The 16,352-nt window shown below is 40.9% G+C and overlaps 1 protein-coding gene across 1 annotated transcript in view; it reads left to right on the top strand.

The window, feature by feature from the left end:
• The window catches only part of LOC134644995 (glutamate receptor ionotropic, NMDA 3B-like), an 82,580-nt gene that overhangs the window by 43,057 nt on the left and 23,171 nt on the right, over positions 1-16,352 (top strand). Inside the window, exons 2-6 of the mRNA XM_063498210.1 lie at positions 1,270-1,970; positions 7,969-8,465; positions 9,540-9,811; positions 10,462-10,698; positions 15,300-15,446. Coding sequence (XP_063354280.1) covers positions 1,270-1,970; positions 7,969-8,465; positions 9,540-9,811; positions 10,462-10,698; positions 15,300-15,446 — 1,854 coding nt within the window. The remainder of the gene's footprint in view (positions 1-1,269; positions 1,971-7,968; positions 8,466-9,539; positions 9,812-10,461; positions 10,699-15,299; positions 15,447-16,352) is intronic.

The following is a 16,352-nucleotide window of genomic DNA, read 5'->3' as shown; positions in this document are numbered from 1 at the left end:
TATTAGTTTTATTCCTATCAGAAATACGCTGAATAAAGCTTGCACCTGTAGGCACTACCTTCCTATCTCTATTAGTCTGTGTGGTCCATTACCATCTCGCCAACAACCCCCACTTACCAGATACCCCCACATTTCTAGCTCCCCTGTGGAGTTCAAACGAGAAGACCTATCTTCAGTTGTCCCCTTGCACACACCTGGGCCTTTCCGGGAAGACAAACATACGGCATTAATTCATCCATGTCTCTCCAGACTTCTCTGACTCTCTTAAGAGACTCAAGGACTTTCAGCAGAGGGTCGCTCTGTTTACTCTGTACTCCTGGGTGGGATATTTCCACTTGAATAAATGTGTCTCAGTGTGGGTTACATCTCTGTTCAGATAGCTTATCTTCAGATATACAGGCATGTGTGTGCTTTCCACAAGTGTTGCTGGACATAAGCTCATAGATTAATAGTATACAGATTCAATTAGGTAACTTCTGTGTGTGTTTTATTTTATACTGCACAGACGTCTTTCTGGATATATGTTACAAAGATCCTGAAAATGTGTATGCATTTGTGCCAGAGGATGTTCTTCTATTCATTTGGGTGGAGCCATTCAAAGCAAACTTCAGGTCATGTTAAGCTAAACTTTGAGCTCTTTATATAAAAGCAGTCTCCCCCCTCAACCTTGCCTGGAGCACTGATAGGATGAAAAATGGATAGAAACCCCAAAGGAAGGAGGGGGAAGGTCCATCTGTGAGCTGCATTCAAGGACAACAGTGTTATCCATTTTGGAACAGTATGAAACAAGCTAGTGTTTTCAGTGGGGTTTGGAAATGTGGGCTTCTGGATGAACTGTGGATGCTACTGTTGCCTTGCCAAGCCAACTGTGATGTTGCAGATTAGATGCGAATCATTGACTCCTTGTTTGTATCAGTGCGACTCTTCTCATTCAGAGTGAGAGATAATGAACAAATGTGACTGATTGTTTCTGATCTGTGTTGCTGTAAATTACTGCCGCATCAGGAATTGTTTTGCAGAGCTCTGGTGCATACAAAAGCTACGTTTAATGTGATTTTATGTTATTCAGCCCTGAGGTGTTTAGTTTTGGTGATATCTATTAATCTCTGGTCTGATCTTGCTTTTTATTTCCTCTCTTATCTTCTTTCTCTATTTGTTATTTATTCTGTTTTTATATTTTTGTATTTTTTCTCCTAACTCTTTCACTGATCTACCTTTTTTCTTTTGGTTCTTTCAACTCTTCTTATTTACTCCTGTCCTCTGTCACAGAACCGATTTCACCTGCAGATGTCAGCCCGTGTGCCTCCATCAACCCTGGGAAGTTTGCTCCTTGCAGTTTTGCAGGGGGGAGATGGTGGTGATAGGGATAGAGGAAGACGGGGGGACAGCTGGGGAGGAGCAGCTGTAATCTGCCCAGGCTGGGACGAAGGCGGTGATGGCTTACTGACCCACCTTCAGAAGTACAGTGGTTCAACCTGGCATTTGTGGGACATAATCAACCTGACTCGCATCACAGGGAGCAGAGATAGAAGAGGGGGGAGCAGTGAGGAGAGAAGGGAGGAGCAGATGGAAGAAGAGGCTTTGAAGATCATCTCCACCCGTTTCCTGCGCTCCCCCTCACCTGTTTCGTCTGTTCTCCTCCTGGGATCCGACCCCGAGTGTCTATCCTCCGTCCTTCGGGCTGCTCAGCGCCTCGCACCATCACTACCAGCACTGCAGTGGATCATGGGATATCCCTTGTCTCCAGATTCGCTGCACACTTTAGGAGGTCCTCTTGGACTGCTAGCCTATGGGGAGGTCGGCCGCAAGCCAATAAGCTTCTATATACGGGATGCTTTGCAGCTGATTGGCCGGGCGGTCACTGCAGCAACCATGGTGAGGCCAGATTTGGCACTCGTTCAGAACATGGTAAATTGCTATGACAAACCAAACCGACATGAACAGCCCTCTTCTGGACAATATCTAGCCAGGTAAGAATGTACAGGATACACCAACTAATTAAAGGGTTAGTTCACATAAAAATGGCTAAAATAATGTCTTTGTTCACCTCTAATAATATTTAGCTATATAGGGTATTTTGTAACAAATTACTCTATTTGGCAGCTTTGATCTGACTAGTGAGTACACACGACAGAGACAGTACTGTAATTGTTTTGGTATACAGACTGACATTGCAGGAACTGGTAATTCTTATTAGTCCTATGCAGTGTAGTTTGTTGATATAGGCGCCCTTACAGATAGCAGTCGGGGGTATGGGTTGATTTGATGATGCTGATGCTGGCTATAAGCTTCCACTTTTACTTTAATCTCAATTTGGTTGTTTAGCAAAGTCTAGAATTAGTGCCTCGTGTTACTTGATCATCATTAAACCCCACTCTCTGTCAATGTTCATGCACTGAGATCAACTCCAGAGTTGTATAGTTTAGTTTAGAGATGATAGTAATACCTCCTCTAAAAATAAAATGTATTGTTTCAAATGGCAAAAGACTAGCTCTATACTCTCTACACTCTATACTTCCCTGCACCTACAGGTTCACCTTAAATGACTCCTGCGTTTCTGAATTTTTGCACATAGTTTTACTATTTAAATCACCGAATGATTCATAGAAGACAGTGAAAAACTGCATTTAAAATTCTCTGGTCACATCACTAAATACATGCTAGGTCGTTAGCTTTCTGAGTGACATTTTGACATTTTTGTGAGGAGTTGCTGGCTCCACTTGTGGTACTGTATGCTCTGGTTGCTGCCCTTGTCTGTCCTTTGCACCATGGGGGTGGTAATTTCTGAATAGCACTGTCATACTGGAGGTGGGGAGGAGGTCTTTATGGCATACAGATTGGCAGACTGACACCAGAGGGGTTTTGTGTGTTTCTGTTTGCTGTTGCTCCAACTCCTGCAGCTTTCAAAAAAAGGCTTCTGACAGCTTTCACGGGTCTGACAAGGTGTGGTCTACGATGATAACCACAGACACATGGGGGAAAAAAAACTGATTGAAATACACATTAAACCTTAAACATTTTCATTTAAAGCAGAAAAACGTAAATCCTCGCATTTGGACATGGAGTGCAAAAACCCGTCACACTCGCATACTCTAGAAACCCTCTTAAGCAATATGTGGCTGATAGTGCATGATGCACTGAAGCCTGATGCAATAAACTCACTACAAAGTTAAATATTTTTTCTCTAACAGTTGACATGGATATACTTCAAAGGGTACAATGGATAAAACAGCACGCATCCAAGTCATGTGATACTGGTGAGGGAAGGATTTGTGGTAGGAGCTGGGTCTACAGCAAATATTGAGCCCACATGGTGCCTGCCAGCTGAGAGTGATCATAGACAACAGCCACATAATCACAAGCTGGATTCTCACAGCACTCTGTCCGTAAAGCAGTTTAGTTGAGCACTGGGATCTCAGAACCATGGGGCATGGAGGGCCACAGGCTTTTGTGGAAGTTGTGTTATTGAACATCCATTATTAGAGTTTGAAACAAGTTAATTAGGTTCAGAGTAGCGCTGCCACGATAGATTTTTCACTTCATGGTTATTGTGGCCAAAACAACTCACAATAATGATAATAGGGCAAACATTTTGATAAATTACTTGCCTAAACCACTACAAACAAATGCCGCTGATGAAAGCAGGGGCCAGTATGTATACAAAATCTGAATTTAAGAGCACCAAACTGTAGCGACTCAATCAAGCCAGCAACCATGCAGATGTTAGTGCAGTTTAACAGACCAGCTTTAAATGACTCAGGCGATGTGTGACAGAGAAGCTACAGAGACAGAAAACATGCAACAGTGGTAGTCACTTTACTTTAGTCAGGCATGAAATGCACTGATAAGCTGAGGCTGTAGTGTAGTCCTACTTAGTGCAAGGCTGTTACTGAAATAGAAGAGACTGAAGAGGTAAACTGGAAAGAGAGTTTATAACCCTAACTGGCTTTTGATGGACCGTTTATGATATTATCATATCTATATTTTTAATATGTTGTAAAGTATTATGCAAAATTCCTTAGCCGCCTCTCATTTCTTGATATTTTGTTTCCAAGGAGCCAGACTTTAACTCGTCAGTTTTTGTTAAGTGCAAAAGTTCTGAATGGCTGCTGAACGTCTTCAAGGTTTTTCACTCATTTTCACTCTTGAATCACTTATCGCTGGCCTATCAATTATTCATTCAGTTGAAGTTACAAAAAACTGGTAAAAATAGTACGGATTGACAGGTGTAAAATTACATTTTCACTATCAAGGTGATTTCCAAAGAGCTATTAGCTGGAAACTTCGCATATCCCTGCATGGTGGGCCTTAAAAAATTAGAATAAAATGGACAAATGGAGGATAAAAGAAGAAGTGGCAGGACTAAAAATATCCTTAAAATAGGAAAACATACAGCAAAGACCTGGCACGGGACCAGAGAGATGCATCTAGCCCTTCACATGATCCATCTACTGTTTATCAGAAACCTCATTAGAAACTGTCTGACTGGCTTTCAAGAAGCAATTTTAAAGGAATGAAAACGGGAAGAAAAGGCTGAGGTATGACAAATTATACAAGAACTGGACTGAAACAGTTCTTTAAGGAGTGATGAATATAAATGTGAAACTTTGGTTCAAATAATCATCAACATATACGTAAGAAGTCAGGAGAGTAGTGCAACTTTGAGTGTCTACGGCCATCTGTATAACACTCTGTCATGATTTGGGCCAGTGTTTTAGCCAGTGGTACAGGGTTTTTTGGGCGGGTGGGGTTGATGAAATGAAATTGATGAATGCAAAAAAGTACAGTCAGATTTTGATCTATGTAATGCCATCTGGAAAGAATCTGATTGGTAACCGCTTCATTTTTCGGGATGGCTATAATCCCAAACACACTGCCAATGTAGTAAAAGGATACCAGCATATAAAAACACACAGCAGAATGCTGTAAGTCACAGACAGGCCTCCCAGGGGACTACAACATTATTTTCATCTTAATATCACACCACACAATCACATCATGACTAGTAATGGCTATTTAGTAAATCTTTGATTTTCTATAAGTTGTTCCTTGTGTTTTATATGTTATTGGTTTATTGGCTAAATTAATTGTATTGTTTTTCTCTACTTTTACGACTGTATGAATTTTAACACCATGGTTGTTAATCTTAGATTTGTATCAAGTCAAAATTTTACTTTGCGTAACACTTTAGTTTTTCCCCATGTGCCAAATGAATATCATTTCAAGCAACTCTCTATTACACTATATTTTAGGGACAATTAATGAAGCATTGTGCATGCTAAACTAAGACTGCAGCCAAGGTATATATTTTATCAGTTCAACTTAAGCATGTTTCTATGAAGATATAAGTTTTGCTTTGTTTTTTTATTTAAAGAAGAAAAGAAAATAAGACATTTTTAAATGACTCAAACTTCATCAGGACTCTAGGGAAAAATGCAATCTTTCTGTGGGCGACCAATTGGCACATGGTCTAGCCTATCAGAATAAACTATTTATAATAGAGTTCTCCACAATATAGTCTCGGTGACCTTTGTTCATGGCCAGTGAAAGACTGATAAAAGGGGTTGTTCTATTGCACTATTCAAACTCATGCACTTGTTCTCCAGTGTACTCCCTGATTCTTATCCCTCGCCTCCAACAGCCAGACACGGCAGTTCTCCGGAGAGCCTTAACAAAGCTGGAGGAAGTGAGAGACTTCCACATGGAAAAGGCAATTAACAGCTCAATGCCCTGGGGACAGAGTGAGGAAAGCAGGGAGGGAGGGAGGATGTCTTGAGATATTAGCAAGTAAAGAAGGTATGAGAGGATGAGAGGTTACAAAAATAAAAGTTACAAAATTACTCTTTCAAAGCAATGAAGATAAAAATATGAGAAACTAGCCACTTTTGATGTTGTTCTTCCGAATGTCCAGAATCATAGAATCCCTAGGTGCTTATTCCCAAAAATACATTAGAGAGAAGGGAGAATGTGGTCAAAGACAAACAGATAGATAAAAGAGAGGAAGTAGGATACAGCTAAAGAAAAATAGAAGTAAAAACAAAGGAAAGGAAGGACACACTTGTGTGGGAAAGGATGTGAGGGAGGAGAAAAAGGAGGAAAAAAGATAGCGGGTTGTTGTTATCAGAGTGAAATCTGCCAGTCAGTGCCATCTCACTCGACACAGCTGCCACGCTGATTCCATCTCCCCCGAAGAGATTAAAACCAATGAAACAAGCAGGCCTTGTATCATTCCCGACAGACAGGCAGAAAAAGACGAAGGGAGTAAACTTTCCTCCAAACTGAAGGAGGTGGACTGACAAGAGATTGAGACGCATGCTTGGGACAGTCTTATAGAGTCATCATTTACCGACCACTCCACTGACATTTACTCTGAGTGCGTAAACCTGGGCCAGGTGTTAGGGAAGGAAGCCATCCCTCTCTGACATAGCTGGGTGACTTATCAACCTGCTGTGAAATCCAGAGTCATCCTTTAAATACAGCCTCTGGCCTGATGCTACAAAAACAATCCGCAGGACCCATAACTAAAAGGTGGTGCAGTTTTAAAGTGTGCAGTACATTTCTTTTTACACCACTGCTCTTATCCCTATATTATGTCACACTCCTATCTCACCTCTTATCTCTGGGCGTGAATCCAAACGTGTCACAAACAGTGGGAGAGGACCCTTTGAGACTTTGCACTTTTCTCCTTGGATAAAAGATGTAAAGCTTACAGTGTGGCTATTTTTTTTTCCTTTCTTTGGCCAGCTTAGACTAAGAGTCTGGAGTTGGTTGGCTTGATGAATCTGCTGTCTATTGGATATGATGATTCAGCCGTGCTATTACCATGAGTGATTTCAGCTCAAGGCAAGGCTAGCACTTTCGCTTTATGGCCACAGAGACAGAAGGGAGCTGCCGATGAGGAAACATAAGTTAATGTGAAAGGGAATGGGGATGGCTTCCAATCAGAGGCATTTTTAATCAAGTTCTTTACAATTATGTTGATGTTATAGTAAATCACAATGAGAGGATATAGGGCAAGGAATACATAAAACCTTACATATATTCACATTTTTATATCAGTCGCTGTGTGGGGCAGACAGGCTTTAGTAAAGGCTAAACTTGGAGGACAGGTTAATGACCCACAAGATAAATTTAGCCTTTTCATTATCCTTTGGATATTCCATATTTAATGAAGAATATTCTCAGCTGCCACAATCTAAGCTAATGCATGCATATAACCTAGTGATGAGAGTGAGAAAAGAAGAAAAGATGGGGGGAAAAAAACTAAGCGCAAGAGGATAAACCTGTTTTCTGTTCTGTGAAAGGACTCCGGCTCAACCACCCGCTTCTATTATACGGAAGGAAAACTTGCCATTTCTAGCCTTGACCCAGACATCATCAACAGTCCCGGCACGGTTCAACACCCATACTGAATGCAGTGATCCCTGCATACTTTAACATTTAAACAACCACCCCTATGATTTACAATGACCTCATGACAATCCCTTACTAATCAGGACATGATCAAACAGAACTTGTATAGCTTGACGATGTCCGCGTGATCGACTGCTAAGACATGAGCAAAAAATCCCTGCGTGGTTCAAGAGGCCAGGAGAGATTTATGTGCGAATGGGGATTGCTCCTCCTAATGTGTGGAGACGAGTGAGCCGAATAGCAATGACTGTCTGTATGGACTGGCAGATAGGAGGAGAAGACCCTCACTGCACTGCATTAACTTTTAATTATGACTCTCTGGAAGATGCAATTACCCATTAGAGACTAGACTTGCTTAAGCTCTGCAACCACACTGTAACTTTTTTCTTGCATTAGCCCCATTTTCCTTTTTTCATAAGCCTTTTTTCATAGACTATGTTTAGTGTCATCTGTATAATATTGCAGGCTGCACTTTTTTAAGGTGGATGTCAAGTTTATTTTCTATATTTTGTTGGCTTCCACTTATTATCTGTTCTTTTTCCTCTGTCCCTCGAGGTTTCTCTCCAACACTTCCTTCACCGGGGCCACAGGCCTGATCCAGGTCGATGCTGGTGTTTCTCGGATCCTGTCCTCCCAACTGTTTCATGTATGGAGTCTGAAGAGAGGTGCTCTGGGGCAGCCTGCTTGGGTTACTGTAGGCCAGTGGACCCGAGGTCGACTGGAGTTGGAGGGTGGCATTCTGGGACTGGTGGGAGGGTTCATGACCAGCCAGGGACAAGGTCTTGGAGCCGGGGTGAGGGGAGGGGATGGCCAGGGTGACGGCAACTTTGGAGGTCGCTGGAGGCCGGGACTTTCGGTTGAAGGACACCGCCTCAGGGTTGTGACCCTGGTGGAACACCCATTTGTCTTCACACGGGAGGTGGACGAGGATGGATTGTGTCCAGCTGGACAGCTTTGTCTGGACCCCAAAACTAACCAGTCTAGTATAATACATGGCCTTTTTAACCAGCTTCACAACTCAAATACTACAACGGTAGACTGGGATGGCACAGGTGAGTGTTATTTTGCCATTTGTCCATAGAATACTGTGATTATAGAACTATTATACTGTAGAAGTGTAATACTTGTCAGAAACATTTTAACTTGTACTGTGAGCATCTATGACTTCTAATTTATGGCCTCTCCAAGCTTTTCTTACATAAGCCCTCAGATCTTTTCCCTTCAGTTTCAGTGTTGCTGTATTTGGCTGGCCATGTCTCTAGAGCACATGTGGAAATTTGAAGTAGAATCAATAAGGGATTGCACCAGGTCAGTTTAGTTGAAAATATAACAGGGTCAGGGTCAAGGGCTACACTCACCAGCTACATCTTTCATGAATGAAGAGCATAAAGGAATTAAATCAATAAGAGATCAAGAGTATCTTGTCAAAGATGTACTACTACGGTCTTTCCTTCACACATGAGATTATCTGCAGCTATACATCCAGTCCACAGCATAGTAATAAAAGTCAACCTGACTTTCTTTAACTTTAATCAGCCGATTGCATATGGAAGCTATAGGAAAAATGTAAATTTTTTTCACGATGATGCAGGTACTAAATGTTGACGTGTACTGTGAATTTATTCAGTTGCCATTGATAGGATTAATCGTTTCAATGCAGAGGGGTATTTACTCCTTTACATAACATAACTTACAAAATATCGAAAATAAAATTCATGATGGTTCATTTGTAAAAGAAGTCCCGAAGCCAAGCAAGAGCAACGGGGACGCTGCTGATGTTGATTAAGCGATATTGCAAGGAAAATGTTTGCCAGAGCAGTTAAAATGGCAAACATGGCAAGAACTTAAAAATTCATATTGTAGTAGCTCCATTATATCTTGCCAGCTCTACTTTTTTTTAATGAGTTTGAGGGTTGTTAATTTTTTTTATCCAAGTACTTAATGTGAATAAATGTAGCCCATGCCAGGTCATAAAAAATGCCAAAGCTGAAGTGTAATGTAAGAATCTATCAACATTTTCCTTGAGCCATGGTTGTTTGTAGACAATTTCCATGTGCAACCACATCCAAATCATGCATATGAATGTCCGAATGGATATCACACCATCATCATTTCTTTCCTCTCAGAACTACCAGAGGACCTGAGAAAGTGCTGCTATGGGTACTGCATTGACTTGTTGGAAAAGTTAGCAGAAGATATGGGCTTCACATTCGACCTATATATTGTGGGAGATGGAAAGTATGGGGCGCTCAGTGGGACAGGACGCTGGACGGGACTGGTAGGAGATCTGCTGAGCGGAACCGCCGACATGGCCGTCACCTCTTTCTCTATTAACTCTGCCAGGAGCAGAGTCATAGATTTCACCTCACCCTTCTACTCCACCAGCCTGGGCATTCTGGTACAACTGCTTGAAGTCATCATTAATTGTTGGAAGTTTAAACTTGATTTTTTACGACTGTAGAATTAATGGCGCATGTCCTAAAAATGTGCTCTGTTTTAAGTTAAAGCACTGCAGTCCTCAGTGTTACTTTGACTTTTTATGCCTCTGCTGGTATGATTTAATCATTTGGCCTGCAGCTACTTATTGTTCACCCTAAGCCCCGTCACCTTGGTATTGTAGTAAGGAGTGAGAGATCATTAGTTGGGGAATAATTAGTTTATGGAGTTTTGAGAGTGTATGTTAATTACTGAACTTCAAAATTGGATGCAGTTTAAGAGTGTGTAATGAGTCTAAGAGGCATTTGAGAGACAGAGTCCTCAAACATGCTGTAGTTATTCTTTGATTGGTTAGCATTTCCCTCTATAGCTGACAATCTGCAATGCATGATATGATCTGACAATACGGCTCCATTTGAAAATGAGATATTCATCATTTTAAAAAGTGATTTCTTCTCCTGGCTGAATAATAAATAGCACAGAATAAAAACAATGTGTGCAATTCTTTTTTAAACTAATTTGCCGGGGAGTCATTAACAGAAGTTTATACAAACAGTGCATGGCAATCAACGGTCTCAAGTCAGCTTCTTGTGTTTGCATTTGATCCAACAGGTCCGTAGCCGGGACACTGCAGCTCCCATTGGAGCCTTCATGTGGCCCCTCCACTGGTCCATGTGGGTGGGTATTTTTGTCACGCTGCATCTCACAGCGCTCTTCCTCACCTTGTATGAGTGGAACAGCCCCTTTGGCATGACACCCCATGGCCGGAACAGACTACGTGTATTCTCCTACTCCTCTGCTCTTAATCTCTGCTACGCCATACTGTTTGGACGCACTGTCGCCACCAAGGTAACAAAGCTCTTCTCTCTGTGATTAATTGGCATCATGTGGGGTGGGGCGAGGAAAAGTCATTGCAAAGAAGAGGGGGAGGGGATGCTTTATGGGAAAGTGTACGCCAATGGCAAAGGAAAGTTGAAAGAGGGTGCTAGAGAGAAAAATGATGGAGATGGCTAGGGAGAAGAAAAGATTGATAGGGGATAGGTTAAGAAGGTAGGCAGTGATGAAGTAGAAAGGTACAGGGAGGATAATGCGCATACAGGGACAGAAAGGGGAAAGGGTAAGTGAGTGACAGAGAGTGAAGGAGTTATGGTGAGGATGATGGGGCTCGATGAAGGTGGTGAAAATGGGAGCAAGTTGAGGTTAGCTCCCCAACGCAGTCAGACCCAAAGTTAAAAACAAGAAGGCACGGAGAAGAGGGCCAGTGAGGGGGACAGGAAGGTGAGAAGGCGAATCAGGAAATAGGTTTCAAAAAGACGGTATTAGAAAGGCTGACAGAGGGATGGTGAGATGAGGTTGAAAGGGTAAGTGGGTAAGCAGGGATGAGAAAAGCAACAGATTGACAGTGACGTGGAGGTGGGCAGAAAGGGGATGATGTAAAGGAGGGGGGGCATGCGAGCGGGCAAAGTTGAAAAGCATAGCGACATAGGTTAGTATCAGGGAGAAATAGAATTGCGAAAGATAAATGGAAGTCAAATCCTCAGACTGAGGCAAATTTATCTAATAACTTGAAAGCAACTTGAAAAACAATGTCTGTTACTTCAGAGATTTTTTTTAAAAAAAAGGACAACTTATTTTCATGGCATTTGTTTGGTATGAAAATGTAAATTACAAATATTAAATGTACCTTTGGAGTAACAGCATTCTTCAAAAACTTGTCAGATTTAACAGATTGTGTGACACCCACAGTCACACTGGTGCACAAACACAATCTCAATGTATTTGCCAGTGAATAATGACTCTGTCTTCTGCATTCTTTGTTTTATATAGCCTCACATTGTTCCAGAATCAATCATTAAGATAACTTGCTTGCTTTTCAAGTTTCCGTGCAGTAACATCTTTTCCTTAAATTATTCCTGTCCTTATAGTGAGATTGCCACTCATAATATTTAAATAAATATAAAACCACATTTTACCCTTAAAGCAAGCTGAGAAAACGACTTAAGTGGAAGAACGGTCGAGTGATTAGAAAGACCTTCCCATTATTGAAAGGTCACAGGTTTGATCATCGCATTGGCGATGTGTCAATTAACAGGTTGTGTTCATTAGCAGCCCTGTGACCTGTTAAAATGTCCTTGAGCAACTCTCTGAACCTCTGTGTGCTGGGTCACAGCCAAGTAGTCAGGTTTACTCAGGCTATGGGAAAGAAAAGGGGAAATAAATTGATTGCTAAACCTTTACTGCTGGGTTGAGTTTTACAATTTGACTTTAATGATCAGAAGAATGTCAAGACAAGGAAACCAACTGAAAATTTTTGGCTGTTTTTAGTCTTTCTACAATACAAACGCTTAAGGAATATATTTAGGTTTTCCTCTTCTAACATAAGCTGTTATCCTCAACATACCTGACTACTACAGATAGCAATAACTGAGCATCACTTCCGAGGCCAAGCACAAGAACCATTAATCTGTGTGGTTGTGTTTCACAACAAGGACCTCACTGTATTGTACTATAGGAAGCTGCCATTGCTATCAGGGTTTAGAGTAACATTAGGTGCTCTGTTTTGCTCTTCGTTTCCTTTGATTTTACACTCAGGCAACCCCAGGTAAAAATAATCGAGATAGCAATGTGCTTGTCAACATATATAACCTTAAAAGCCATTTGAGATTGGAAACAAGTGTGTTAGCTGATGAACTGTTGCTTTTAGAATGAATTAGCAGTCGCTTTTAAGTGATACTTGACCTTTAAATTGAACAGGGGTTTATTTTATCTGTGCATTATTAACTTGCAGGATTGTAATGTTTTGCCTAGGAAATACAGCTTTAGCCTTATTATTTAGGCTAATAATAAAATCACAAGTTGACCATAGTATCATTTTTGTAGCCATCAAGTTCACTTTCAGTTACAGCCCCTTTAAACGATTCATGTTTTAAAACCAGTCAGCTAGAAACATCACAGAAGTCAGCCATCCCGTGGGGCCAATGTTAGCGTAATTAGCTTTCTAGCCAGTACTGCTAAAATGTCAGTGAAAGCTGCATTTTTAGCAGTTAGAAGAATGCTTTTGTCCAAGTTCACCCAATATATGTTATTTCTTAAAGTTATTTTTTACACCCTGTGTTACATTCCCAATCTGTCAGCAATGGCTGCAAAAGGCTGCTAGCTTAGCCTCATGGGAGCAACAGAAAATCTTAAAAGGTGTTCAGTTTACAAATACAGTTGCATTTTAAAAAGCTCACCATCAGCTAACCATTCACAACCAAAGTGGATTGCTAGCAAGCAAACTCACAATATTGGAACAGAGATCTGACAAGCCATGTAAGTATCTGTAGTTCCTCACCTCTACTTTTTGATGAAGGGCATTCTCCTATCTTTCACTTTGGCAAAAATTCTCAGCAACTCTGTCAATGAAATCAAAAGGTTTCATTGAACTTGTTGCCAAGTTGCCAAGTCTCTCCTGTCCACAGGTGTTTCTAGGTAGACTTTAATCCTTTTCAGGCAGGGAGAAGACCTCTCTGCAGATGTGCTTGTAATAGGAATGGTGAGCATCAGCCTCAGCAGCTTGCACACTTCAGTTAAAGCAGCGGTCAGTTCATTTCTTATGAACGTCTCCAGCAGCTCATCCGGCAGCTTGTAAAAGTGGGCATACACACGAATGACCTGGTTTAAAAAACCTCAGGCATGAAAATGAAATCAAAGTCATTCCACTTTTATTTCAGGGCAAGATCCCATCCAGGCCTAATGATAACACATGATGTTAAAAGCAATATTTTTTATTATCTCAAACCTCATGTACGGCTTGCACAGCCAGGTTTCTTATGTTCCACCATCTTCTCGGGTATTATTGTCCGCCTCAGTGAATAGCACTGTCTTTTTATCTGAATAGCTGAAAAAGTTGTGAAAGCTGTAACGATAGGCAAAAAGAGATTTTAATTTCTTAAAACTGTTTGTTCCCTGAGGCAGGGCTAAGTTAAACTTGTGCACATGACAGTGAATAAACAATGCATACTGGCATTTCAAATGTCTCGCTCCATCATATGCTTGACAAATGAGATTTATTTCAGGATGGTACTTTGTAATTGTCTCGATCACAACAGTCACTCTTTATCAAAGAGACCAGTCACGCACATTTGTGGACTATGACAATCAATTTGCACCTGTACATGTGCAGTATCTCTCTGGTGTCATGTAGTTTGACTACCATGAAAAGTGCAAAGAATGAAAATCCAGCTCTGTTGTGTCAGGGGAAGAAAAGAATAACAGAGCTTTAAAAAAATATAATCCCTGAAGCTCTTGTGACAGCTCTGTTTACTTTCGCTCAGTCAGAGCTAAACTTAACACAGAACACAAATGAAGCATTTACAGTATTGTTGTGAACCCTTTACTGTACTAGTAGTAGCCACTAGTAGTGTTAGTTTGAGTACCATAATTTACTGAGCAATGCATTTATTCTGTACTGCTCCATCCACATGTGCAGCAGTGGAAACAACAACAAGAAAGAAAGGAGCGTACCACCATGCTGTTAAGACTTTCAGTCTGAGCTGTGAAGTGAATTGAGAGTATCTATCATCAACATGAGTTTTGACCAAGTTATTAAGCAGCTAATTACGTGTGGCTAAGGACTGATAAAACTTCGTCCTGACCGTTGGCTCCACACTGCAGGTTGATGGTAGTGGTTTCTTAGGTTTGTTAGACATGAAACTTTGACTCTCTGAATCCATGTTTTAAGACTGTCATTGCTACACTGCAATTCCAGGGCATAAGGGTAATGGTAATGTTAAAAAAAAAATATTTGAGATGATCCTTATTCAAATTTCCACTTGTTACTCTGCCCTTATTATTAGTGCGACAGGCTTATAGAACAAAAAGCTCAACAAATAGAACAACAAGAATTTATGCTTGTTATTGTGCATGCCATTCTATGTTTCTCCCTTTTGAATTCCCCGATTAATTGTGCAAAGAGTTCTGAAACACTTCAAAAACCTTTATAATGGGTTACAACCTTGTTTGTATAATTAATATCTCATTAATCCCGAGCCCTTACAACACTGGAAATTCATCTCTTTTCTTCTTTTAAGTGGATTTTAATTGGTGGAATAAATAAATGATCACAGTGTTCAGGTGGATTCATTCCCCGAAGCAGCCAATTTCACGGAGAGATATTTTTGACGTGTCACACTAACAGTCACATTTTGTTAGATTTTGTGTTTTGCATTAGATGTTCTTTTGCTCTGTTTTAATAAATGGGATTGCCTTTCCTTGGGGAGCAGAACTGCTCTGTTGGGAAAAGGATGAAGAGGGTACATATCTGAAGCTGGGACACATTTGAAAGGACCTTTGTAAACACTTTTTCTTTTTTTGCTTTTGTCCTTTCTCACATATATATTTTCAAACCTAGTTTCTGTCAAAGGTAAGCCAAACTCAAATTTCACCTGTCATACGTCTCCACTCTACAGACCCCTAAATGCTGGACAGGACGCTTCTTGATGAACCTTTGGGCTATCTTCTGTTTACTGGTGCTGTCCAGCTATACGGCCAACCTTGCTGCAGTAATGGTGGGGGAGAAGACGTTCGAGCAGGTTTCAGGAATTCATGATGACAAGGTTAGACCACTTTCGAGGTCACAAACATGCAACTCCAGAAATGTTAGCATGCTACACACATATTCACACACATAACTATCTTACACAAGGACGAACTAATGGGAAGACAGTGAAATATTTGTGAAGTCTTATTGCTTTCCATTTCCCTAAACTCTGTAGGGAGTTCAGGAGTACTGTGTATTTAATATGTGCCCCATCGTGATAGCTGCCCTCTCTTGGGCTAAAGATGATCAAAATGGGAGCTGGGAGTTTTGGAGAACCAAAATTGTTGTTGTTTCCAAACATCAGTATGCATCGAAGAAAGCCTATCAAAGGAAACTCACTGAGGCAGGTTCCCAGCCCACAGTTAAAAAGGTACATGAATCAAACAATAACTTTAAAAGCTTCCTGCCCAAACTATACCGCTAATGGCAAGGGTAAATTAAAACAGACAATTAAAGTTATGCAGAATTTATTGTATTCAGGCATTGAATATGCGCAATAGCTATATAACAAACTATCCAACCAAGACTTAATTTTAATAAGGGAAAAAGACTTCCTTCCACTCCCACTGGAGACCCACTGCCGACAATAGGGCTGTGTTCAGCCCCAGCAAAATGTAGTAAAACCATTATTTAAATGGATGCAGTGGTGTGTTGTTTGTTGTGTTTTGTGCAAGAAACACACCCATGGCAGTTGATCCATTGTGTGCACTGCCTCCTTTAAAATTGCTGGGCTTTAATATAGATGTCACTGCTGACTGGGTAGCACTTCTCACACACTCACCAATATGAGAAAACATACCTTAAAGCCTGGTATATACACTGTTTCCCATCCTTCAAGGAAACTTGTTGTTCAACCCTGAAATCAGAGCAAAATGTGGCGCCTGGTGGAGCAAGGGGCTTATTCAAGAGTGGAATCAAAGTA

The sequence above is a fragment of the Pelmatolapia mariae genome, linkage group LG16_19 (genome assembly GCF_036321145.2).
Source record: "Pelmatolapia mariae isolate MD_Pm_ZW linkage group LG16_19, Pm_UMD_F_2, whole genome shotgun sequence".
Classification (NCBI taxonomy): Eukaryota; Metazoa; Chordata; class Actinopteri; order Cichliformes; family Cichlidae; genus Pelmatolapia; species Pelmatolapia mariae.
The sequence above is the reverse complement of the archived record's forward strand: the minus strand, read 5'-3'. Positions and strand labels throughout refer to the sequence as shown.